The 24,297-nt window shown below is 39.1% G+C and overlaps 2 protein-coding genes across 6 annotated transcripts in view; one reads left to right on the top strand and one right to left on the bottom strand.

The window, feature by feature from the left end:
* Positions 1 to 16,818, top strand: part of NUP153 (nucleoporin 153) — a 44,206-nt gene extending 27,388 nt beyond the window's left edge. For 3 of the 5 annotated variants that reach the window (XM_057424360.1, XM_057424358.1, XM_057424361.1), the window contains exons 11-21: positions 326 to 455; positions 2,913 to 3,005; positions 3,220 to 3,310; positions 3,604 to 3,720; positions 5,303 to 5,917; positions 7,858 to 8,061; positions 8,664 to 9,509; positions 11,169 to 11,537; positions 13,497 to 13,769; positions 15,080 to 15,239; positions 15,710 to 16,818. In XM_057424360.1, the coding sequence (XP_057280343.1) occupies positions 326 to 455; positions 2,913 to 3,005; positions 3,220 to 3,310; positions 3,604 to 3,720; positions 5,303 to 5,917; positions 7,858 to 8,061; positions 8,664 to 9,509; positions 11,169 to 11,537; positions 13,497 to 13,769; positions 15,080 to 15,239; positions 15,710 to 15,794 (2,983 nt within the window). In that variant the 3' untranslated portion in view covers positions 15,795 to 16,818. Of the gene's footprint in view, positions 1 to 325; positions 456 to 2,022; positions 2,158 to 2,912; positions 3,006 to 3,219; positions 3,311 to 3,603; positions 3,721 to 5,302; positions 5,918 to 7,857; positions 8,062 to 8,663; positions 9,510 to 11,168; positions 11,538 to 13,496; positions 13,770 to 15,079; positions 15,240 to 15,709 lie in introns of all 5 variants that reach the window. The other 2 variants (XM_057424362.1, XM_057424359.1) reach the window with 2 other exon arrangements.
* A 1,683-nt stretch (positions 16,819 to 18,501) lies between these two features.
* On the bottom strand, positions 18,502 to 23,940 carry FAM8A1 (family with sequence similarity 8 member A1). The gene is made up of 5 exons (XM_057424368.1): positions 23,880 to 23,940; positions 22,624 to 22,744; positions 20,385 to 20,508; positions 20,045 to 20,184; positions 18,502 to 19,727 (listed from the first exon to the last, which is right to left on the bottom strand). The coding sequence occupies exons 1-5, from the start codon at positions 23,923 to 23,925 to the stop codon at positions 19,583 to 19,585; spliced, it is 576 nt and encodes a 191-aa protein (XP_057280351.1). The 5' UTR covers positions 23,926 to 23,940; the 3' UTR covers positions 18,502 to 19,582.
* Positions 23,941 to 24,297: the final 357 nt, after the last annotated feature.

Genomic DNA, 24,297 nt, shown 5'->3' with positions numbered 1-24,297 from the left:
CTAAATCAGTTCTTCTATTTCAGGTTTTCTGGCTTAGTCATCATCCCTTTATGGGTGTTGTGACTGTTTCTTATGTACGTCCTTCTCATAGCTGCTGTTACTTAGCTGTTCTTCTCTTAGCTGCTCTTACTTAAGAGAGACTTACCAGGACTGAGCAACTTGTGGAACAGTGTTTTTACTTCAATTGGAAGGTTTCAGTTCTAGGACTATTAGTGGCTGTAATAGGTTGAAACTATTAGTTCATAAGTTGCTGGTTTTTTTTATTTTTCCTTTTTGCTACCTCTCTATCCCTTTCATCAACCTACCTATTCTTATTTTGTGCCAGCAATTTGACCTACCCCAAATTCAGTACTCCTGCATCCAACGGTCTGTCTTCAGGAGGAGTGGGTGGTGGTGGCAAGATGAGAAGGGAAAGAGGAGTGCACTATGTATCAAAACCTGGACAAGAACAACAGGTAAAGGATGGTTACGTTAATTGCTCTCACTGAGGTTACTGAAGTTAACTAGCTAAGTATGCCAGTTCAGTTTTGTGGTTTTCTTGGTGAGTTTCCAGGGCAGTTCCCAGTTTATTTATCTGTTTAAATGCCTCAACTTTGGTTTTACAGTTTTGAAATCTTTAGTCATATTCTTGGAGATGTTTTGTACTATAAAGTTTCTCATTAACTGTTAAATGAACAGACTTTGGTGGAGGTACATTTGTAGAGTTTTTATGAAGGAATGATGTATGAAACAAGTGCCAAGTAAGTAAAAAAAGTTTATTTGATTTGTTATTTCATATTTGAGTCATGTAGACAGATACAGGCCAAGAGTCTGAAGCAGAAGATAGAGTTCTCTGTGTCTGCTGATTGCTGATGATAATACACAATTTTTTGCACTCAACCAAACTCATATTGAGAGGGCTTTTTTCTTGATTTAATGGGAAAAGTCCATTTAATAAAACTACTGTCCTGGCTATCTCAAAGATCATTTTTCTTGTTTTTTTTTTTTTAATGCAAGCTGCCTACTGTTGAATCTTGAATATAAAAAATTTACATCAGTAAGAAAACAATGAAGAAATAGTTAATACTGGAGAACATTTCTGTGATACAAATGGTTTGAATATTGAAGTGTGATAGACTCTTCAAAACTGTGAAAGATGTAAGCTGTCGGTTACATTAAATTTCTGTAGTAGCGACTTACATCTCTGCGTAGTCACTTCTGAGTAGATCGTGATACTACTGTGCAAGTTATGAGTAGACTGGCTACTTCCATTTAAACCTAGCTAATCAGATCTTGGGAATAAAATCATTGAAAGGCAATGGTAAGACCAGAAGTTTTTAAGGTACACTGATTTCTGAGTTTTGAATATGCATCCTGATATATCATACAGACTAGATTTACCAGAGTATAATCTCCTGTGTTGCTAATCAGGCTTTCTTTTTTGGTGTTTTGTGCTTTGGTTTGGTACTCTATGGAACCCACATACTTTAAACATTACCTTTTTCCAAGTTCAATGCAGTAGTGACCGCAGAATCTTCGACAGCTGTCCTACCTAATTTTGCAAGAGGAACACTTTCTCAGTTGTTTTGAGAGTGTACTCTTAATTGAAGAGATGAGGGGATAATTGGAAAGGATGATGTTTCTCTAGATGCTTAATAACTAAAGTAGAGGAAACAAAAATAGATCTGATCTGTGCTCCTCTCTGTTCTGCACGGGTAACAATTTTGAGCTAACTTACGGTATTCTGTCTGGACAGGTGGTAAATGTAGTATCACATGGAAACAGACCTGCCATAAATTAAAATGATGTGGCAGACTGGACTATAGAGGTTAGGATTCATTTTGAAAACTTGCTTTGTTTTAATCTGTAGGTCTGTTTGTTATATTTAACTTTGTGAGGAAATTAAGAGTGGGATGGGGTAGGAAGGCAGTAGGTCTTGTAAAAGAGAAAAAAACTGTTGTAACTTTCAGGTTAAAGTGAAAAATAAAATTCACAGCTTCCTAAACGAAAGTTAAAATTACAATAATTAAAATTTACACCTAGGAGGTGGAAGAACCAGTACTACCGAAAGTACCCTTACCCATCAGTACTGCATCGCTGCCTTCGTTCAGCTTTAATTTTCTTGCCAGTAGTACTGTCTCATTGTCACCAAACACTGTTTCAACAGGAGCAATGAAGGTAACTCTTTGGTTGTATATTGTGAATACATTTTTAGGATGGGTATACATCTGGTTTGTTGTATGTTAACATCTTCCATGGTGCTCATGAAACTAACCAACATTAGTTTATATTCTGTTGAATAAATTAGGTATTACGATGGTGGGGCATAAAGCTTTTGTTTTGGCTTCTGTCCATCTTATTATACTTTGCAAACTTCTAGTTAAGATAATTGTGTAACTGCTTCAAATGCTGTGGAGATTTTGTTGTGATTTTATGCCAAGTTATTAAATTGGAGGTAGCATAAGTGGTCATATAAGCCTAGTGTGGAATATGAGCCTAGGGTGCGATAATAGAATATTATTGCACTAAAATAAACATTGATCTTTTCCAGAGTACTTGAAATATTTCTTGTATGGTTTGAAGCAGGTACCTGCTTTAACATGTTTTGATATTTGCTGAAGCTCTGACTACAATTGAGTTGAGTTAGTTTAAGGTTCTTCAGCTACCTGGTCTGCTTTTCCATGCTACTTAGATGTATATATATCAAATAAATCTCAGTGATTTCTCTTAGTTTCTGGAATTTGGTTTTCATGATACTCTAGTATATATGCCTATTGGAAGACTTTATTTTACTGTAACTCTGGTCTGTGGGTTAGAAATAAGTATCAAACATCAGATTACCCAACTTCACCGCAGGACACCTGTTAGTGAATTCAGGTAGCTGCTATTATTTCACCATGGTGATACAAACCTTAATTCTTTCAAAAATACAGGTACCACCAACAAGTAATGTTGGCAGTCCTGTGTTCAGATTTTCATCTCCAATTGTGAAATCTACTGAGGCAGAAGTGCTACCTCCATTGTCTGTAAGTAAAATAAGTAAAGCTCATCTTTTTATCAAAATGCTTTAGTAGAATATTGCAGAATAAGAAAGCAAAGTTGGCCCTGATAATGGGGAAAACAAATATACAGGTTTGTCTTACAATTTTTCATCCATCATGTATACCAAAGGTTTGAAGAGTGGATTTCAGATTAAAGTTTCTTTAGTTTCAGAGTCTGAAAAATCTCTCTCTCTTATAGCAGATTGGGTTTACATTTAGTGATCCTGTTGCAAAATCAGCAGAGCGTTCTGGATCCAGTGATACACCAGTGACGTCCTTCCTTACTCTAGGTAAGGATCTGAAATTTTAGCATTTGAGATCTAAAGTGCTGATTTTTCTTTTCTTTGTATATTAAACAGCAAATCTGTCCTTTTTGAGCATATTAACAATTCCAGGCAAAGTGTGTTTTCAGTGACACATCTGCTTTAACCAAATTGTACTTATAAACTGTTTTTTAACAAGGTAGAATAGTTAAGATTCATGTTAAGAGGCATGAAACTTGTAAAGTCATGTTTCTAGCAAATGTGAATATATTTTTAAGTGGATTTCCTTGTGAGTGGTGTATTTTGTTCTGTTTTTAAAGATACCACCACTGTAAACAGCACCAGCAATAAGAAGGAGAAAGAAGAATACGATGGCCCCTCCAAACCTGCAAAGTTCTTAAAGGAAGGAAGTGTGTTAGACATTCTAAAAAGCCCTGGTGAGATTATGAACTCTTTTTAAAAAGATACTGTAAAACATATGCTAGCATATAACTGCATTACTTTTTTAAAAAGCCACCCCCACCACAACAACGAAAACCCCAGTTGTCACAGTTAATGCAGTATTAGCCATGAATACAGACATAGGAGATCATTATGTTAAACTCTGCATTTGTTAAGGTTGATCTCCCCTTCTATTCAAAGCAGCTTTTATTGCTGAGAGGAAAGCTGCAACTTCAAACCAGATGCATTACTTGTCTTTTATGTTTGGATGCAATTGTAAATGAAGTATAAAATGAATTAGCCAAATAATCAGTGTTTCATTGTAAATAAATAGAAATTACGGAATTTGAAAGGAAATGTTTGTAAAATACTTTACAAACATTCCTCTCCAACCTTCACCGTCTCTGGAAATTAACAATAGTAAAGATAGTTTCATTCCTAAAAATGTTTTAAAAGTTGTAAATCTTTTGGCCTTAAATGATAACATTAACTATGGATTTAAATATAATTTTTAAATAAAGTGGTCTGTTTCACTTTAGAAACCTTATTCTAATTTTTACTTTTAAGTAATTACAGTTGTTTTCAACTGCTTAATAAAGTGTGTATATATATAGATGATGTTTTTTGTTTTAAGAAAAAGGGTTTTATTGCATTTGATCTTTTCCATAAGCCTTGAGTTTTACCGAGATGTTTTTTGTGAAGCGGCAAATCTATATGCTTAAGAAGGCAGTGCCTTTTTATATTGAAGGAGCTAAGTGAGAGAAAATACACTGTGCACATAGGAAAGACCTATGCATGACGTGACATTCATTTTCTTTAGCAGTTTAAGAGAAGCAGGTTCTAAATCCACTGTTCAGAGATTCTTTTCTGATATTAAAAAAAAGACCCAAACCAACAACATAATAAATACATTAAAAAAAATCTTCATTTTAGCTTTACAATAATTCATGCTGCTATGTAAGATGCATTGCCATAGCATTTTCTTTATTTCCATATGGCTGGTTCTTACTTTCTGTTAAAATTGGCAACTTTAAATAAGGAGTTGGCCTATGTCTAGTGCATTTTGAGCACACATTATAGACAATAGTTGTTCTGTTGTCTTAATTTTTATTAATTCTCAGTATCTGTGGGGAGATACCATGCTGATTGCTGCTCCAACTGCTGCATTGCTGCTGAAGTAAATGTGAGTCAGCTACTATGGCAGAAATAGCTTTAGAAACTTGATTCAGTTCGGCATGGTGTCTTAAATTGGTTTCTTTCTAGTCCATGATGGACATTCAACTTTCAATACTGTTTGTTCACACTTGTATCTACCAGTGAAAGTTAGTATTTAAAACTTTCTTGGAAATGAAGATTTAAATCAAGCTTCAAATAAATGTTCTGTTGCATCCCAGTGCAGCATATGAAATTTCATCCCTTTACGTAAGGTTTCCAGGGACTTCCTCTTGTATTTAATCAGAATGTAAAGTAACCATTGGCACTTGGTTTAAGCTTCTGTCATTTAGATTTTAAGTAGCTTACATGTAATGAGGGTACTGCTTTATCAATAGGATCTCTTCCCGTTTGTTTTTTCACTAGGCTTTACCTCTGTGAAAACACACTCCCCTACATCTGCGCAGTCTGTTACAAGCACAATGGTCTATACAAGGCCTGCAATAAGTAGTTTTTCTGCGGGTAAAGACACCTCTAAACAAGCATCCTCATTTTGGCAGTCTGACACCTATGACCCATGTCTGCAAAACAAAACCATGGATAACAAATGTGTAACATGTGAAGCTGCTAAAGTGTCAACGATTGAGAGTACGAAACAGACAATAAGCTCAAGTCAATGTGTTGCCTCTAAGGCAGTAGTTTCTACAGTGGGGACATTAGGCTTTGAAGACAAATTTAAAACAGCACCAAACACGTGGGATTGTGATACCTGTCTGGTCCAGAACAAACCTGAAGCTACTAAATGTATAGCATGTGAGACACCAAAGCCTGGAACAGGAGTAATGCCTGCCCTGACATTGCCAGCAGTCACAGACAACGCAGTGACAGTGACATCCTCCTCCAGCAGCACTGACACAACAGTCACTCTGGGTTTTGGAGACAAGTTTAAGAAACCAAAAGGTTCTTGGGATTGTGTGGTGTGCCTTGTATCAAATAAGGCAGAAGACAGCAAATGTGTAGCTTGTCAGTCCGAGAAACCAGGTACGTGGTTCTCTTTCCTGTTGTTCCAATTTCAGCCTCTGTGCATTCGTAACAGAATAAAGTATGTTGCATATTAAAAACATTTTCAGCAGCATGGCTGTATGCCAGCAGGATGGATTAGTGGCTGTCTGCAGAAATGGTTATAGGCACTTTTGAGGTCGCCACCCCATATTCCAGCCCATCACATGAATTGAACTGATTGTGAACTGTATTAGTGCAGAGCTGAACTGAAGCAAATACACCCTGCTTTTCAGTAATGAGGAACGATGACTAAACTGGATGCCTTCATTAACTTAAAACCTATTGATTAGTTTTCACTGGGGAAAAATGTGGACTCTATAAAGTTAAAAATTGCTGGGTCTTTCTCTCTTTCAAAAGCAAGTTGAAACAGTGTTTAAAGAACATGGCTAAAAATGTCTCCACTCAGCATTTGTGTGTAGTTTAGCAGGCAGGTATGAAGACAGGTTGCAAGACAGTGTAGTCTTTAAGTAGTTGTCTTACACTAAAACAAAACCCTATTTTGAGCTATGCCTGTGAGGGCCAGTGGTAGCCTTCAGAACATGGGTGACCTTGTTCTGGAAGGTTTAGGTCCTTCCTGACCATAGGGAGGTGAGTGCCTTCTTCAGCACAGCACTTGGGTGCTTTCCATTATATGTTAACTGTAGAAGATTTTGAGTGTGGTTTGTTGTTTTTAAAGCACACAAAATAATATTTTACTGTTAACTTTCTTAACATCATTTAATACACTATTATATTAAAAAACACCTTTACAAATATATCCAGGGAGTGGGGGTGGGAATCTCTGAGGGACTGGATTGTACTTTTGTTATTACCCTGTACAGTAAGAGTAGAATTTCTTCAGATAAGATAATGTATTTCAGAGGGAGCTTTATCTCATGGACTTGCAGCCTCAGAGTGATCAGCAGGCACTTTTGACTGAGACTCTAGTCATTGCAAGGAGGGATACTGGAGATGTGAGGGTTTGCTGTGACCATCATAGTGCAGAAAATTGCACAGTTCTGCATCTCTCAAGGGGATGAGTGAGGCAGGTAAAATGAGAGGATAAAAATCTCTGAATGTGCTGTGGAAGAGAAGGCCAGTTCCTGTCTCTGCTGTGTTGAATTTGGGACATTATATGGGACATTATATGCTGCCTCTCTCTTAAATGCCACCCTCAATTTTTTAAAACTGTAGGTGAACATGACAATTACGTGATGCTTTTGTACCTTCTGCATGTCCGCTTCGCTCCTCACACTTACGGAGCTGAAGTTTTTTCTTAGGGTGCAGCATCAAGTGACATCCCTTACAGGGGAGAAAAATCAGATGGCAAGTGTTGTGTTTCAGGCCTCTTCATGGAGGTTTCTGCAGGTGTTGAGCCCAGTGTAGCTTGTGTAGTGAGCACAGAATTGTAGGTTTGGAAGCTTTTGAGTTCTTCTCTGTTTTGTTTTGGTGTTGTTTTTTTTTGTCACAGTGTGGTTTTTAACGTATCTGGCTCTGGGGTTTGGTGATGAATCATTCTGGTAAATTCTCAGCTTTGCATTACTTGACAGTGATCATTAACTTGAGTGGTTGCTAATTTTGGCTGCAGGTTACTCATGCCACCAGAAGTTCTTTCAGTAGTTTTGGTTGAATACAGTACCTTTTAATTTACATCTGAAACAGGCTGTGTTGTTGTATGAACTGCGGTTGCTGTTTAAATGCCATTGGTTCAATTTGTGCTTAAAATAACATATAGATTATAATAAAGAATCTTAAGTGTTTCTGTTGTTTACATTCTCTGATTGAGTCTGACTGAAATGAACTTGTAGATTGATGTTTTTTTTTTTTACTGCTATTCTTGTCTGCTTTGTAATATAGTGAGTGTTTAAGAGTTTCTTTAAAAGCTCATGTTCACTTTTATCATGTAAGCACCATGATTAACTGTCTTGCTTATTTCTCAGGGAGTTCAGTGCCTGTGACTAGTAGCAGTGTTCCTGCATTTTCTGCTGCTTCTGGCGGATCCGGAGGATTTCTGGATTTAGACAAGTTCAAAAAGCCTGAAGGAAGCTGGGATTGTGAGGTCTGCTTGGTTCAAAACAAAGCAGAAGCCACAAAATGTGTAGCTTGTGAAAGTGCAAAGCCAGGCACCAAAGCAGAGCTCAAAGGTAATGAAATAAATAATAAAAAAGTGTGCATTCTGCAGTTTATTTTTGCGTTAGGTTTTCAGTGTTTGTTTTTTGTTTTTTTTTTTTTTTCACGTGTATGTGTGGTGGTGGTTTTTTTTGGTGGTTTTTTTTTTTTAAGTACAGTTATTTTTCCTTTGACGTACAGCAAAACGATGCATTTTTTTTTGTCTAGGAATATCGCTTAAGTCAGGTAGGTAATGTGGTTATGTTTCCACACCTTTTCACCAGAAAAAGATTATGCTTTTCAGAGAAAAGGATGTATTAGTGATATAGTCGTTCTGTGCAAGCCTTATGTGTTGTTCATTTGGAGTTTAGTTAGGCTAAAAGCATGATCTTTCAAAGAACTTAGCACTGCGCTTTCCAAAGCTAGGTGATGGACAGAAGACTGCCGTTGCGAGAAGGTGTACGTAGAGTGGAAGAGTGGAGTTTTGTTTGTTTTGGGGTTTTGTTTTTTTTTCTTTGTTTTTTTTTAAACGGTTTTGACCTTGGGAAGTTCAGGACTATATTCCAAGCCATGTAGCTAAAGCTTGCATGTATTATATCTTGCATTGCAAACTTGACATTATTGCATATTTCTGCAGGCTTTGGTGTGGCTGCTGTGTCCACAAATGCTGCAGTGCCATCATTTACATTCGGTGTCCCATCATCATCCTCCTCTGACTCTTCTCATACGCTAAGTAGCACAGGAAATTTTAAATTTGGAGAACAAGGGAACTTCAAGTTTGGCATTGCATCTGAATCTGCATCCTCCAACACTGTGACTGGGGGATTTAAGTTTCCTACTGGTTCGGGGGGCTTCAAATTTGGAGTTTCTTCCCCAGACTCTAAATCAGAAGACAGTAAAAAAGAAAGCAAAAGTAACAGTTTTACTTTTGGAGTTCCATCTACAAGCAGTCAGCCTCCTTCAACATTTCAGTTTGGGACAGCAAGCCTGGGACAGCAGGAAAAGAAAGAGGAACCAGTTTTGAGAGGCTTTGGTTTTGGTACAAGTTCTACTTCTTCCGTAGCTACCAATGAGAATAAAACCGGGGTTGGTGGCTTCACTTTTGGAACTATGGCAAAAAAGGAGGTAGCATCAACTGCTTTTGCATTTAAGAAGTCAGATGAGAAAAAGGATGAAACCCTTCCGACGAAGGGAGGATTCTCTTTTGGCAGTGTTGAATCTGCACCTGCCTCACAGTTTGTTTTGGGAAGGACAGAAGAGAAACAGGACTCTGTCACTCCTGCTGCTCCATTAGCGTTTGGAAAGAAAGCTGACAATGAAGAGTTAAAGACACAACCTGTCTTTTCAGCTGGGATGGCTGAGCATACCAAAGAGGAGAGCACAGCAAAACCTATATTCAATTTTAGTTTTGTTAAACCATCGGAGAAGGAAAGTGAGCAGGCAAAGCCATCTTTCACATTTGGGGCACAAACCAGTACATCAGGTAAGCAGAACATCTTTTGGCTTCGCTTGTCTGCTCGTGTCCATCAAATAACACTTCTGAGGGCAAAATCTATGGGACTTGATATATAGCATGTATTAGAGCTTAAAAAAAATGCTTCATTAGTACCTGCAGCCTGTCTTTAGTTCTGGTTATTGATGTGTAGACAATATGTAGCAATTCCTTTTTAGGCTTCATTGAGTTTTAACACTAGGTTTAGACAAAAAAATTGCCACAACTTAAGGAGCCTGCATCCTTCTTGTATGAGCACAGAAGTTGTGTTGTCTCTGTAGTACCAGCTCAGCGGGTGATAAAGTTTACAGAATGGTGCAGTATGAGGCCTCATACTAGTGGTGTTTTTCATAGTGAAAAGGAATGAGAGAAGGAATATCTTACTCTCATATACTCACAGCTATGCTATGGGATATAATGCAGTTTTTCTACTGCTACAGAGGAATAAAGGTCACCTCATAAATATTGCACAGTTTTGTATTCCTTTAATTTGCTGAAAGTCTGCAATGGAGGATTAAAGTTCTTTGGTGATGATCAACTGTGTGGAAAAATTGTGGTTGTTAAATTCCATTTGCATGACTTGGCAACTGTGTTTTAGAGAACAGAATTAGTTTCTTATTTCTGAAGTGATACAGAAAAGGATATCAGTTAAGTAACCCTGAATAAAAGCAATACATAAGGTTATGCTGATTTTAATCACAGTATTCTTACAGTGATTTGAGGACTATGGGCTTTGTGGGAGGGGAGGGGGAGGTGTGTGATTTGGATTGGGTGTTTTTTTCCTGCCAGGTAAACTTCTGGAGTTTGGTTTAGTTGTGGAAATTTGAAGCTTTTTGTGCAAAAAGGCAGTTTTAACAAGCATTCTTAAGAATGGGATAGTCCCTTAAACAATGGCATAGATGAAAAGGGGCCATAACTGCTGGCTAAAAAAAGATAGTGGGAAGTTGAGAACAAGATCACAAATTATTAATGTGAATTGGACCAGCAGCTTAGGGGAAGCTGAAAAATTACTAGCTTTAAAAGAAGCAGCTCTGTTTTAAGTGTGTAAAGCTGCACTCAGTCGTTTGTAAAATGGTCTTCATGGCAGGTGGTTCTCTGTAGCTCCTAAAATCAGATCTTGAAGGTGCTAAAAGTACAATGAGCTTACGCTTGTAAGAGCTAGGCTGGAGGATGGGAAGTTTTGCCTGGCATAAACCCATAGGCACAGGCCTGTATTTTCAAACAAACTACAAATGAAACTGTATCACTGTGTTTCTCAGTACTCTGTTGAGCAAAGCCATAAAACTCTTGCAGGAGATTGATGTTCTTCTAAGAACATCTAAAATAATTCTTGCTTGAAGAGTTCATAAGGACTGGTTAATACTGACTGGTTCAGGTAATGACAGCCCATGCTTAGTGTTTATAACCAGTGAAGCCTAGACTACAGTGGAGTTCTTGTTCTTCACAATTCTTTCATTTTTTTGTGGATGCCATGTGGATGGCAGCAATCGGCACATTAAATCTGGATCTTACATAAGCAGCAGTAGCTGAAAGAGTAATTGAGGCTTCATTCAGGATTGCTCTTTCTTGTACAGTGACCAAAACAGGACTCTGTGTGCTGTACTTCATTTGGCATTTCTGTGGTGTTTTATGTACTGTTCCTCCTTTCAGATCAAGGAGCAGCAAAGCCATCCTTCAGCTTCTTGAGCTCTAGTTCCTCCAGCACAGTTGTACCCACCACTTCAGCCAACAGCAGCAGTGTGTTCGGCAGCACTATCTCCTCCTCAAATCCTCAGCCAGTTCCCGCTCCCTTCGTGTTCGGGCAACCCAGCAACACTGTGAGCAGCTCTGTTTTTGGCAATTCTTCAGAATCTGCAGCCTCTCAGTCATTTGGCTTCTCTCAAGAAAACAAGCCAGCAACCACATCTTCCAGCACTGGCACAGGTCTTACTTCATTTCTCTTTGGCTCAGGAGCCAGCAGTACCAATACAGCAAATTCAGGTTTCACCTTCGGAGCCACAACCACATCGAGTTCAACAGGTATGTTTTATACAGATGCTGTTCTCGTTTTTGCCGTAACATAGTGGACGGAGGAAACGCTATTTCACTAGTATTTTACTTTGGAGAATGTGTAGGCCTAATGCCTGGTAGTAGAGAAAAATACTGAGTATTTGCATTCAACAAGATAAATTGAGGCTCATTTTTTCACATTCTGTGGAATACAGTTTAGGAATGAAATGGCATCAGCATTGCTTTATGCAAAGGACAACCCTTTACTGGATTTCAATTTGTGTAGGAACTGTTCACCATGAGAATGATAGTTTCTTTTGTTTCAGTGTCAGTCCCGTGCTTACAGTTAGAAGTCAATGAATTACAACTTCCCCTGTGTTTCTTTCCCATACCTAAACCTCAGCTGTTGTAAATAACATCAAGATTGGCAAAATCCTTTTTTCACAAGTATACATAAACACATTACCCCTACATGCAGTTGCTGCTGCTGTAGGATTGATTTCCAATAAGCTTTATGCCCAGTGCTTCTTAACTTTCTAGTAATTTAGAGAAGACAAATGAGAATCTATAAAGTTTCTTCACATTTTATGTTCATTGCCCCACTGCATGAATTTACCAGTACAACGCAAGACTTAAATCATCTGCTGGCCTAGCGGTATGTGGGAAATTAGATTGAACCTGTGAAGAATAGACTTCATCTACTTTGATCTGCTTGCTCAGCCTTGTAATTCACAGAAATGAAATTTGCATGCTTTTTTGTATATCAGCATAAGGAGAAAATGGTCATAAATTGTAATACCCAGCAGATCAACTTAACCTGCTTACAAATCAGTAACTTTTAGCGTCATTTCCTTAGTAGGTAACGCTGTATTTCAAACATCTTCACAAAGGATGTTTATTTTTCATGCAGAAGCCTATATTAACTTTTCATAAAATCACAGAATGGTTTGGGTTGGAAAGGACCTTAAGATCATTCCATTCCAACCCCCTCGAACACGGGCAGGCACACATCACCCTTGACCAGCTTGCTCAAAGCCACGTCCAGCTTGGCCTTGAACACTGCCAGGGATGGGGCAGCCACAGTTTCTCTGGGCAGCCTCTCACAGTAAAGAACTCATCCCTTATATCTAACCTCAATCTCTCCAGTTTGCCCCTTGTACTGTCACTACAGTCCCTGATGAAGAGTCCCTCTCTGGCAAATCTGTTCATCATCTTTGAAGGAAAAGCAGTCAGCCATTCCAAGATAGGGTGCAAATAGGGTATTTTCTGTTGCATGAAGGCTGCTGAAATTGCATTAAGGTGCTGTTTAAAATGTCCCTTTTTCATCGCAGATCTGTGTACATTTGCAGTCACTGTTCAGTCATGTATTTTTGTTTTGTTATTTTTGCTGGCCATGCAGAACAGAAGCAGCTAAACAAATGAGCTGGTTGTTGATGTTACATAGGGAGTTACTCTGCTAGACAAAGGGTTTGAGTATAGAGAGATCACTGCAAGCTTGATTTAGCCTCTAGAGTTAATAGTGATAAACACTTGCCCAGGGACGGCTGCAGTTGCTGACAAGAAAGATTGATGTCCTGATCCTGGTAAATCAGGAGCTGTGTTTTGCATGTTTGAAAAATACGATTTGAACGAATATTCTTTGTGTGTGATATAAACAGCTTCTGGTAAATACAAATTAAAATGTACTCTTTGTAGGAATCTATTTCCAGAACATGAATGTTAACACAGTAATATGAGGCGAGCAGAAAGTGTGTTGATTTGATTTTGTCTGACTCTTGTAAACATGGTGTTTCTCATGTTACTTACAAGAAGAGGTTTGATTCCTGTGGTGGCTGAGGCAGTATTTGTTTTAGATACTCACACAATTAGTTTGAAATTCAGATGAGTGCTCAGTTACCAGACAATGGGGTCTTAGAACCTTTGATTTTAGATTCATCCCTGAGGGAGAATATGAAAGCACATACTGACATTCCTCTTCTGTTCCCCCAGGGTCGTCCTCTTCGTTTCTCTTTGGCTCTGGGCCTCCAGCGCCGGCTGCTGGCCCAGCATTTGGCACCAGTCAGCCACCAGCATTTGGCCAGAGCCAAGGGTCTGGCCAGCCAAGCGCTCCAAGTTTTGGATCCCTGTCGACACCATTGTTTTCAGCTGGCGCTCAGCCTGCTCCTCCTGCCTTCGGCTCCGTGACGAGCAGCACTCAGCCCTCTGTGTTCGGACAGCAAGTGGCACAGCAGCCGGGTTTTGGCTCTGCTACCCCCAGTGCTGGTGAGTGCAGACCACCCTCTTCCCTTCTGGTCTCAAAGATGCTATATTCTATTTGATTTTTCATGAGGAGCACCTTAAATTAGAGGGAGAAAGAAGACTTCTGCCTTGTGCCTGTCCTTAAGTGTAAGAATTACCCTCGGTAAAAATAATGGGTGTGAAATTAAGTAATTTGTGACTCATTCCTGGCTGTGGAGGATGTGCCATAAGCATGCCAGCTTCACAGGAAGCCTTCCCCACAGGAGACTTAGCAGACACAGAGGTTGCAACCCAGCCATTAAACAGTGGGGTTTGTTTTCCTCAGAAATCTAGTGATTAAAAGGAAGTGTTGAGAGCCATGGAGTATTCACTGCTAAGATTGTCAGAAGCAACACAACATTACTGGTTTTGGATTTGTTAGAGTAGTTCTTAGTTATCTGACTTCATTAACAGGCTTTCACTATTTATTTGGACCAGGGGCTTTGTTGTGTAAGAATATGGTTGGGATCACTTTAAGCACTTGCAGGTTGAGACTTTAAATAAAGTTGTTTTTTGGGAACGGGGCAGAGTGATCCTTATAATTTAAGTGTAAGAAAGCCCTGTTCCACACTAGTAATTATTCAAAAAGAAAATCCCACTGCCAGAGCGTCTGTATTTGATACTGTCACATCAAATACTTGAAGGGAAAAAGCCTCCTTTTTTCTTTTCAGAAGTTCTACAAAATAGCATCCATTAAAAGTAACTGATACCTTTGTACTAACGAGTACATCAGTTGGCACACCGTATCTCTCAGTCGGTCTTTCCTTTATCAGGTAGCTGTCGAAAGATAAAAATCTCCCTGAATTCTCTGGTGTTGTTTATCACTTACTTTGATGGTAGGAAACTTACAGGTATATTTTTAAGATGAGCTGTTGGGTTAACACATTAAATGATGGGGAGTCCCAGCATGGACTGCATGAACACAAGAAAGTTCAGGTAAATATAAATCTACACATGGAATTGTGTAGATTTGTATTTACGATTTAAGACTTTATGAATAAGCATCAGTACGCTCAGGTCTAAACATAACGGTCATACAGAAGTTAGCAGTCAGTGTGCCACCAGTGTTACTTTAAGAATCGCTTTACAATTCTCTATTGAAGTGGATGAATTTTTCTATGTGCTGTTCCTGTGGTGATGGGGTACTTGTGGGGCACCCCCTGCCCCAGCTTTGTCATCGGGAGCGACCTGTAGAAATTGATTCAAAATAGCAGGAAGAACGTGAGGATTTTGCTGGAAAGGACAAACTCCCATTTCAACTTTGTTGAACTTCCGCTTCCATCCCTTCTTCCCAGGTTCTGTATTCCAGTTTGGAAGTAATACTTCTAATTTCAACTTCCCAAGTAACCCAGGAGTATTTACGTTTGGTGTGAATCCTCCGGTACCAGCAGCACCGGCACAGCCTTCTGGCTTGTCAGGATTTTCATTCAGCCAGACTCCAGCTTTTACAGTGGGGTAAGAGACCGTATCACAATTACACTTGAGCTTTGGGTGATAATGGTGGCCAGCGTTCAGCCTCTGCTGCTGTAAATCATGAGGTGTTCAGATGAACCCTGGAGTCTGAGACCAAGCTGGGCATTCTTCCTTATAGTAGCATGACAAGCTCACTAAGCAGTGCTATCTTGAAAAGAGCCCAGCAGTCAGAAATACCACACACGCAACAACATATGCGTAACTGTCTTGTTGTTGAAAGGTGAAGTCTGTATCTAGCCCTTAATGCTGCTACTTGCCTTCTGAATAAGAAATTTTAATTGGCTTTGGTTTCTGGAACCCTCTTCTTCCTGTTCATCATAAGCCATTTGTTGCCAGCTGCTAACAAGGGAGACAAGACTATGAAACGGTTGTTCTGGAGTATCTGCTCAGTGCTGCTACTGAGTTTTCAGCTGCACTGTCTTAAACTCTGAACTGCTCATTTCTTTTGATAGGACTAACGGGAAAAACATTTTCTCTGCCTCCGGATCTTCAGTTCCTGGTCGGAAGATAAAGACTGCAGTTAGACGTAGAAAATAACCGCCTGATTGGTAAAGCAAGTTCCGAAGCAGCTACTACCCTGCATTGTTCAGTTGTTGGGATTGTACCTCATGCTGGGTTAGCTGAAGACAGATCTGCCTAGAGGAATATAGAACTCTGCTGCCCTTTCCTTCCCTTCCCTCTCCCCAGTTAGTTTTTTTTTTTGGTAATGAATAGAGTTGGCAACGGGGCCGTTCTCGAGCAAAACTATTTTAGAATCCAGCAAGTTCCTTCTTTCACTGACTCGGCATGGTCTGGCTGTAGCCGTGAGTAGAGCCTGCACAGTGAATGGCTTGTACAATACCTCTTCATCTGCACCACTATGTGCGCTCATCTGCGTTTACTGACGCCTCGACATTGTAATTATATCAGCGAGGGATGCTGTATAGAGTAGAGAATGTTGGTAACGAATGATTTCTATGCTGAGTTTGTGCCGGTGTATGTGTGAAGTGAGTGAGTTTGGGTGTATTGTGCACTAAAATTTTCTGATAGAGGAAGACTGATTAAAGGATGATCCATGCTAAGGACTTGTTAGATCTGTAGTTCTTCATTTAATAATTATATGCTATTTCTATATTTTCATTCTTACAGCCCTTTATCACCTGTCTCGCCTTTGTTATTTTATTATGAAACGTGTAAATACGATTTTGTTTCTCTATGTACTTTTTTGGCATAACAGATCTGTGAAATGGAAATTTTAATTTTGTGTGTTACGGCCATTTTTGTTTAGTATTGTCTCAGATTTTATGTAAATCCCATTATTCAAAGTTGCCTAAATCCATTTAGAAAATCTTTAAAATTGGGAATTCTTAAAGTAAGTTTATTGGCTTTTCTGATCCATTTTTGTTTGGACCAAAAACCAGTATTGTACAAAGTATTAAGTATATATTTTTATATTTACTGAAATGGACTGTGGTGACTTTGGATAATAAGGAAAAGTTTAATATTAAAGCCATGTTTATTACAGTATAATTAACATGTTAAACCATGGGATAAATGCCATCAATAAAAACTATGAAATATTGTCTGGCAGTTTTTACCTCTAACAGCTTCTGTAGCTGTAACTGTCAGAGATGTTTGGCTGTTCCTGAGCGATGTCACATGCTTTCTCCGACCTCTGCTTTTTGACAGTGACACTGATTTTAATGGATCTTAAATTAGTCAGAGGTTTCCTGTTCAGAGGGAGTTTCATTGCTGGCTCCAAGCTTGTCAGCTGTCTGGCTGCAGTTAATTTTTAAGAAGAGAATGTTACCGATGTTCCCCACCATTCTAACTGAACAGGGGAAAAAGACACCCAATTGTCAATGAGTAATTAGGGGGTTTTCCACAGATGAACTTGTATTAAGCCACAGCATTTGGATTATGGTTGAGAACAGCTTGCTTGCTACAGTTACAGAACTGAAAAGACCCGCACAAGGCTTCACTGTGGTCTGAGGCATTTCTGCCCCTTGCCACTCAGCACTTACACACATACAGGTATAACAAAATGAGATACTTTTCTAACTGCAAACTAGACCTGACAAGAGGCATCCGACTTCTGTTTTCATGTGTAGCACTCCAGTCACTACTGGAAATAGAAAATATTTGGCAACTAGACTTTAAAACCAGACACATGAGCTGCTGCTGAGGCAGTCACATCTGCTGCTGTGGAAGGAGTGTGAGCAATTGTGTATTTCCAGTTGTCTAGATCTGAAAAATGCTATGATTTGATTTTTTCCTTAGCTCTATCATTTGCCAAGGACTCGTCCTACAACCAGAAAAAAAGTTGCATCTTCAATGCAACTTGTGTAGTATTTACAACAGCATAATATGTACATATTTCCATGAGCAGGTGCTCCAGTTTTTAGTTTATCAGGGGGAGAGGAGGAGGGGTTGGTATTTTCCTGCAGGGAAAGAGATAGGTTCCCTCATACCTGAATTGGGAGCAATAAAGTTTTTAGCCACCAGTGCTGTTTTTTCCCTTCCTCACCTCCATCTTGAATCCTGATTTCTAGGGCACTGCTATAGTAAATAGAACAACAGTTCTTGTATTCATTCTGGAATTGTAAATAGGCAAATCTCACCCTAGAGGGGATGTCAATTAATTCTGACAGCTTCAGTGAGGCCAGTTGCCAGGCCTGAACTTGTCACATCAATGCTTAAGTAAGTCAGGGGTGCAATTCTTTGAGAGGACACCTGAGTGGTGCTGTTGACCTGTGTTTCAGCTAAACATCATCGCTCTGGGTGGTCCAACCACTTCAGCAGGGTACTTGGTCATGCCTGCTTGCTGCCATTCATTACTTAAGATTCTTTTTATCTCAGTGATGCATGTCAGTAACATTGCTCTGATGCTAATGGTACATTTAAAAGTAGAAGTCTTTCTGTTTGATAATAAATTATTAGTGTAAACCAACAGTAACCATCAAAATGATTATGAGGTATTTTGGTACATATAGTTCCTGATTAAGTTTCACTATTAAGCAGTGGATCTGGTCCTGAAACACCATTGTAAATGAAGGTCATATAAGCACACAGAACACCACCCCTCATCGAGCTAAACACCGCAGAGTATTAACATGTTACTGATTAAGTTATTTCACCTGAAAACAAGAGAGAAGCTCTCAAGTATTTCTGTTGTCAACAGCCACCGTCCAAGTAGAGCAAAAACTTCAGCCACCGAGTGGCAAGTTAGGCCTGAGGAACACACAAAAACTAGGCTCTACAAGAATTCCAAACTCTTACTCAAATTTTAATAGCATATTAACATTGCTGCTTCCATTCCCTTCCCACAATACTAGTAACAGAATAAACAGATTACAAAAGCTACATAACCATGCCAAATATTAGGCTTCTTTATTCAGTGTTTAAGTTATTCTGAATATACAAACAATTAGCCAGATTTAAAAAGTGAAAATAACCAGTAGATGTACTTCCAGAGATTTACACCCATAAACACATTTCACTTAATGTTTTCTGCATGCTCCTGCAACACGCTCAGTGGTTTTCCTTGGTATTATATGCAAGGAATAGGCCAGTGCTTTCACTCTAGATAGAAGAGTTACCTTCCATTAGCGTCATCTGTACATAGCTCTAAAATTATTTACACGCACTGATTCACTAACACTGCAGTGTAACATATGCTTCCCAGAGTGAAACAGCTCTTACTTCACCTCTTTATTAGCTTCAACATGTTAAATAAGTGACAATCATGCAAAAATCTTTTCACATCAATGTTCTGGTGAAATACTTAAAAGAGGCAAGGGAATATGATCTGTGATGCAATACTAAGGGATGTGATAACCACTACTCATCTCTCTCTACACACACAGCAATTACTATGTTTTGCTGTCTAATACTGCAGTTCTCTTCCCCTCAGAGTTTATCGTATGACTTGTGCAACTGCTTGGAATTTCTAGGTACCTGCCAACATCCAAAACTGCAGGAGCAACATTTCTTTGAAGTTGGGAGTATTTCTAGGTATCTGCTTTCCACAGGCTGATGAACAGAACAGCTCCTTCCTACAGTTAATACAGCCACTCGCTTTCTCATCAGTCACAGGTTAATACTCCCAGATTGAATACATATTGTTTCTCCCAAAATTCTTGGGCATGTATAAAAACTCCAATACTTGAAAGGTAGCTGCTGGCATCACTCCGGAGCAAAACATTTTCTTTAGCTTCTGAATCAGTTTCCATTTAATTTGGTCGAAAGATTGAATGGACACCTTGATTTCAGTTTTGGGGTAGGTCTTAGTTCACGGGGGTGGGAGGGGATGTTCAGAACCAGTCTGGAAATCTCATCGTTTGGTATCATCTGACTCCATTTCGTCTTACCACAATAGTTCCTGCTACAATATCATAGGCTGTTCGGTTATGCTGGAAAAACAGCAGTGTAATGAACGCAGGGAAAAATGAAGCAATAGAAAAATTCTTGATTAAAGCTCGTATTGTGGACCTGAAATGAGAATAAAACATTCAGTGCCTTATTTCCACTTTTCTGCTTGTATTAGTAGTTAGTTTACTTCCAAGTTCGGTGTCTCGGCTTTGCACAGTAAATAGAAGAAAAAAAAACCCTCCAGAGTTAAAAGATTTTAGCACCTGACCTGAAAAATATTAATGTGATAGAATAATTGCTATCCTATTTTTAGGTCACAGGATCCAACAGTAGCTTTTGCAATAACCAACCCCAAAGAAACAGAGCATTTCCTCCCAAATGACACACTTCCCACACTATTAACCGGAAAGGAATGTGACTGAAGTAGGAGCGCTTACGTTGTCATGCTGACATTTGAAGATGGAATGACAAGCACACGGCTGGGCGCAATAAGTACAGATGTATCACATGTCACAACTCGCAGTCCGAGCAAGAACTTCCCTGGGGTTGCTCCACCTGCTCCCCAAATACAGATTATCTGGAAAAGAGAAGTCATTTTGATTGGTCTAGCAAACTTGGTTATCCTCAGAACTGTGGGAATGTCTTAAGCTTCAGCATAATCTGAAATACTGTAAAGAGGATTAACTTTACAGGCCAATGGGGATAGATTTTTTTAAAAAGCATTTATTCACAAGTGACAACTATGAATTATAGAAGTTAATGCTTATGAGTAGTTACCTCATAGAAGCAGACTAATAATCTGTAGATGAGAGCTACTACCATCATCTTCTGCAAATCTTCCATGGAAGTATCTTCATCTATTTCTTCTATGATGTAATGCATGGCAAATTTGGAGATGTCCCTGTACAAAGCAAGACCAAACATTAAAACCATCCTTCTCCCAGTACCAACAGTACCCCTTTAATACTAGAACTCACTGCTTCAGCTTTGGTATTAGTAAAGAACAAAAGCTCCTTGGCCCGTCTGATGCTAAACAAACCATTAAAATTCGTAGCGCTATGTGCCCTTCTGAGCTGCTGCTGCCTGGTTTATTTGGTCTACCCCATTACGAAAAGCTCATTCTTTATTGCCACTGTTTCACACTGGTGTCCCTGTGTAGTGAGCTGCAGAATTGTTCTGGGAACTCACACTTCTTGGGAGATAAATGAGAGGTTCAGTGTGTGATCATCTAACTCAGTATAATGGGAGGCATACAAGTCTCCCTTACAGGAACTCTTAAGGAAAAAGGCAGCACTCTTCTCCATAAAGGCAAGGGAGAAATTGCAAGTCTCCCTAAGCAAGCAAGGGAGACCCATCCTCCCTCGCATGATCAGCATTTCTCATTCTTAGCAGTCTACTGCTCACCATACTCTCCCAGAGGTCGGTACCCTGGCATGCAAGAGGAAGTTTTTAACTTAAAGCAATTGAAACCTTCAGTTCTTTAACAAAGCTATGCAAAGCGTCAATTCTAAGTCAATTCCTTATTTTCACAAGATAAGAATGTTAAATCTGTGGAGTTTATCTGATATGGAGAGTGGACACGCTGGCACCATGTGTTTAGTCAAGAACTTTTCACTCACACACCTAAATGAGAACTGCTACTCACACAGAAAATGTGCAGTCCCACTTCAAACGAGTCCATCTAGATTTGTATTACTTGCCTTCCTCTTTATTCAGACTTACGAATCAAAAAAGATGAGAAATTAAGAAAACAGTGTGGTACAACCTGCATTTCCCTTCAACACAACCTTTGCCTGAAGTCTCTATCTTGAGCCTGTGAGAACTTTTTTCAGGACAATTCCTCAGTCTAAGTTCAAGTACACCACATTTCACAAGCCAAAAAAGACCTCACCAAATGTACACACAGAGAATGGTTCTCTGAAGTTACTAGTAAGCAACTTATTGGCTCTGGAAAAAGTAGCAATATTGAATATACTGTAATTTACTTGAAGAAGCTTCCATCTCTTGCCAACACTGTCACTTCTTTACAGAAGCACATACTCCCCATCTTTCCACTACTGCACTTTGTGTAACTCTCAGGCTACTGAAAACAGAAGGGAAATATAAACTGTCAGGCTAGAGCTGGAGGTGTTGGTAACTAAAGAGAACTGTGAGTAATGGAATTGCTGCCTACACCAAGCTCTTGTCTCTTTATCAGAACAAAATATTTGATTACAGCAAATATTTGATTACACCAAAGCAGAAGAATTAAATGAGCTGCAGAATAAGATACCTACAGTTAAAGAAGCAGGTAAAAGAGAAACAGTCTTTGAGGTAAATGCTTACCTCTGAGTATAACAATGTAAATTAAGACTCTTTCAGTCTAGTGTGTAATTGATACACTCAGTGCCCAACTGTACTCCAAGAGCCCCAACTTCTGTCCAGTCAGGAGTACAGCAGCATTCCAAGCACTCAGGCTGTATTTGAAAGTACATCCACAGCTGACATGCAGATCTGAATTTTTTTTTTTTTGCTGTGGGTTAGCATTGTTTTGGTCCCAGATCTAAAACACAGCACCACAGGAGATGCTATGAAGAAAATTAACTCCATCCCAGCCAGATCCCAGTAAGTTTTTAAAGGCTGTTTAAAAAAATTAAATCAAAGCCAAGTTTATATTTGTCTATGTTTTTTCTTTGGCATTTTTAAAGGACAGCTTAAAAATCTTGCTGTTGCCCCATAAAAGTCAGTCTGACCTATCCTTGGCAAGGAGCTTGGGAGACTATGAAGACACCTGCACAGATTCTTTGTTTCCATGGGAGACTATGAAGACACCTGCACAGATTCTTTGTTTCCATCAGCTGACCTCAAACCAGGAAGCATTTAAAAGGAGGTTAACCCAGCGGTGCTTTTTCCTCAGCTTCTGACAGTTATTAAATGCCATCATATGCATAAGCACCCCATACACACATCATGATGCCCCAAGGAGCATGAAGAGCTTAAAGCTATATATAACAAAGTTTTAAATTGTTCAACTTACTTTATTCCACTGAGGTGCATAATACTTAAAACAATGGTTGCCTTTATGAAGAACAGAATAAAAAAATCCACCATCTCTGCTATGAACCTGTGTGCCAATGACGGGATGACGAACTCCCGACCTGTAACAGAAACAGTCAACATTACCCACATTTTACTGTGTTAACACAATCACCTAAAGAACATGTCACATTACCCTCACTGCAAGAACATAATCAAGATACTGACATCAGCTCACTTCATCTTCGAGAAAACGTCTAAAAGTGCGTGAATAACAAATGATCTGAATTCTTTATATTTAGTTATAAGAACTTCTCAAATAAAACTTTCGGAATGCTGACTCCCCCATAATCAGGACTGCAGGCAAAATTCCATTCCCTCTACGGAACCAGAGTACACTGAAGATGCTTTGACTCTTGTGTTCTTTTTAGTACAGCCTCATAGAGAACAGATTTCAGTAAATATGAGAATTCAGATAAAAGAGAAAAAATAGATGTACCACAACTTCTCTATCGCTCAGCAGCAAGGCTTCCATATGTACCAAGTATCAGCTCTCTGAAAGCATAACACAGCTTAATCTGCCTCCAGTCAGATCCAGAAACAGAAGCAGGTAAAAATACTAGTCATAGTTGCCATAAACATACCTATAGACTACTGACTGTAGTAAACCACAACATGCTGCCCTACCCTGAGCCAGAAAATGGAACACACTTTTATTTCATTGGCCAAGTGCAAATGGACTCAAGATCAGTCACAACCTTTCGTTGCTAATGTTGTCTCATGTAATTAAAGTGAAGAAAACCTTAAAGAGTATCTTAGAAAGCTTCCAAGGAATAGCAGTGCAAAATAACTTCAGCTGAACCCATTTACCCATCTACTTCCTAAAGGACAAACAGAACACCTGCATGAAACCAGCAAGGACTCTCATCAAAACTTCATTTAGAAATACTCTCAAGTGTTACTAGATGTAACCTGTAGAAAATAGTGGCTGGGTTTGTTACCATTTCTGAGGATGCCCACCCACACACACAGGGACAAGAAAGAAGGAAACAAAATCGTTCCTTCCTCCCATCTCAAAAAACATCATCAAATTTCACTCAGAATAAGCCTGCACAGTGCAACTGCTGAGATTGATACTACCAGTCATGACCTCACAAGCTATGCAAGCAAAGCTGAAAGCCCACGACACTTGGACACTTTTGAAATGAAGTATAATCAAGCAGTAATTAGGTAAGAGCGAGTTCTTATTTAACATACCTTGGTTGTTATATATCCGAATCAATGGATACTTAACATATACCATTGTTTCATACCTGTTTCACTTACAGCTCTGCATCAGCACTATCAAGTAGCACAACTGTTACTTACATATGTAACAGCAAAATGGATTCAATTCTCATTGCTGAAGCACGTCCAAGTTGTCAGTTAAATTCTAATTAAAGACTTTTCAACTAAGGCAGAAGGGAGCACAGCCAGTCTCCCCATTCCAGCTTGAGCACACAGAGCCAGATAAAAGCATTCTTGTGCTCTGTTAAAAGCAGCAAGTTTGTTGAAGTTAGTGGCACAATTTCAGGTCAATATATTAGATTCAATGACTAAATAAGGAAGAAGCTCAGTGGGGACAGAAAAAAGAATTGTTCAAATTATGCTGGACTTCATTACAGTAAGAATCTTT

The sequence above is a fragment of the Pezoporus wallicus genome, unplaced genomic scaffold, assembly GCF_028554395.1.
Source record: "Pezoporus wallicus isolate ANWC-B61680 ecotype Strahan unplaced genomic scaffold, APGP_CSIRO_Pwel_v1 contig_5485, whole genome shotgun sequence".
NCBI lineage: Eukaryota > Metazoa > Chordata > Aves > Psittaciformes > Psittacidae > Pezoporus > Pezoporus wallicus.
Note: the sequence above shows the minus strand (reverse complement) of the source record. Positions and strands in the feature narration are given on the sequence as shown.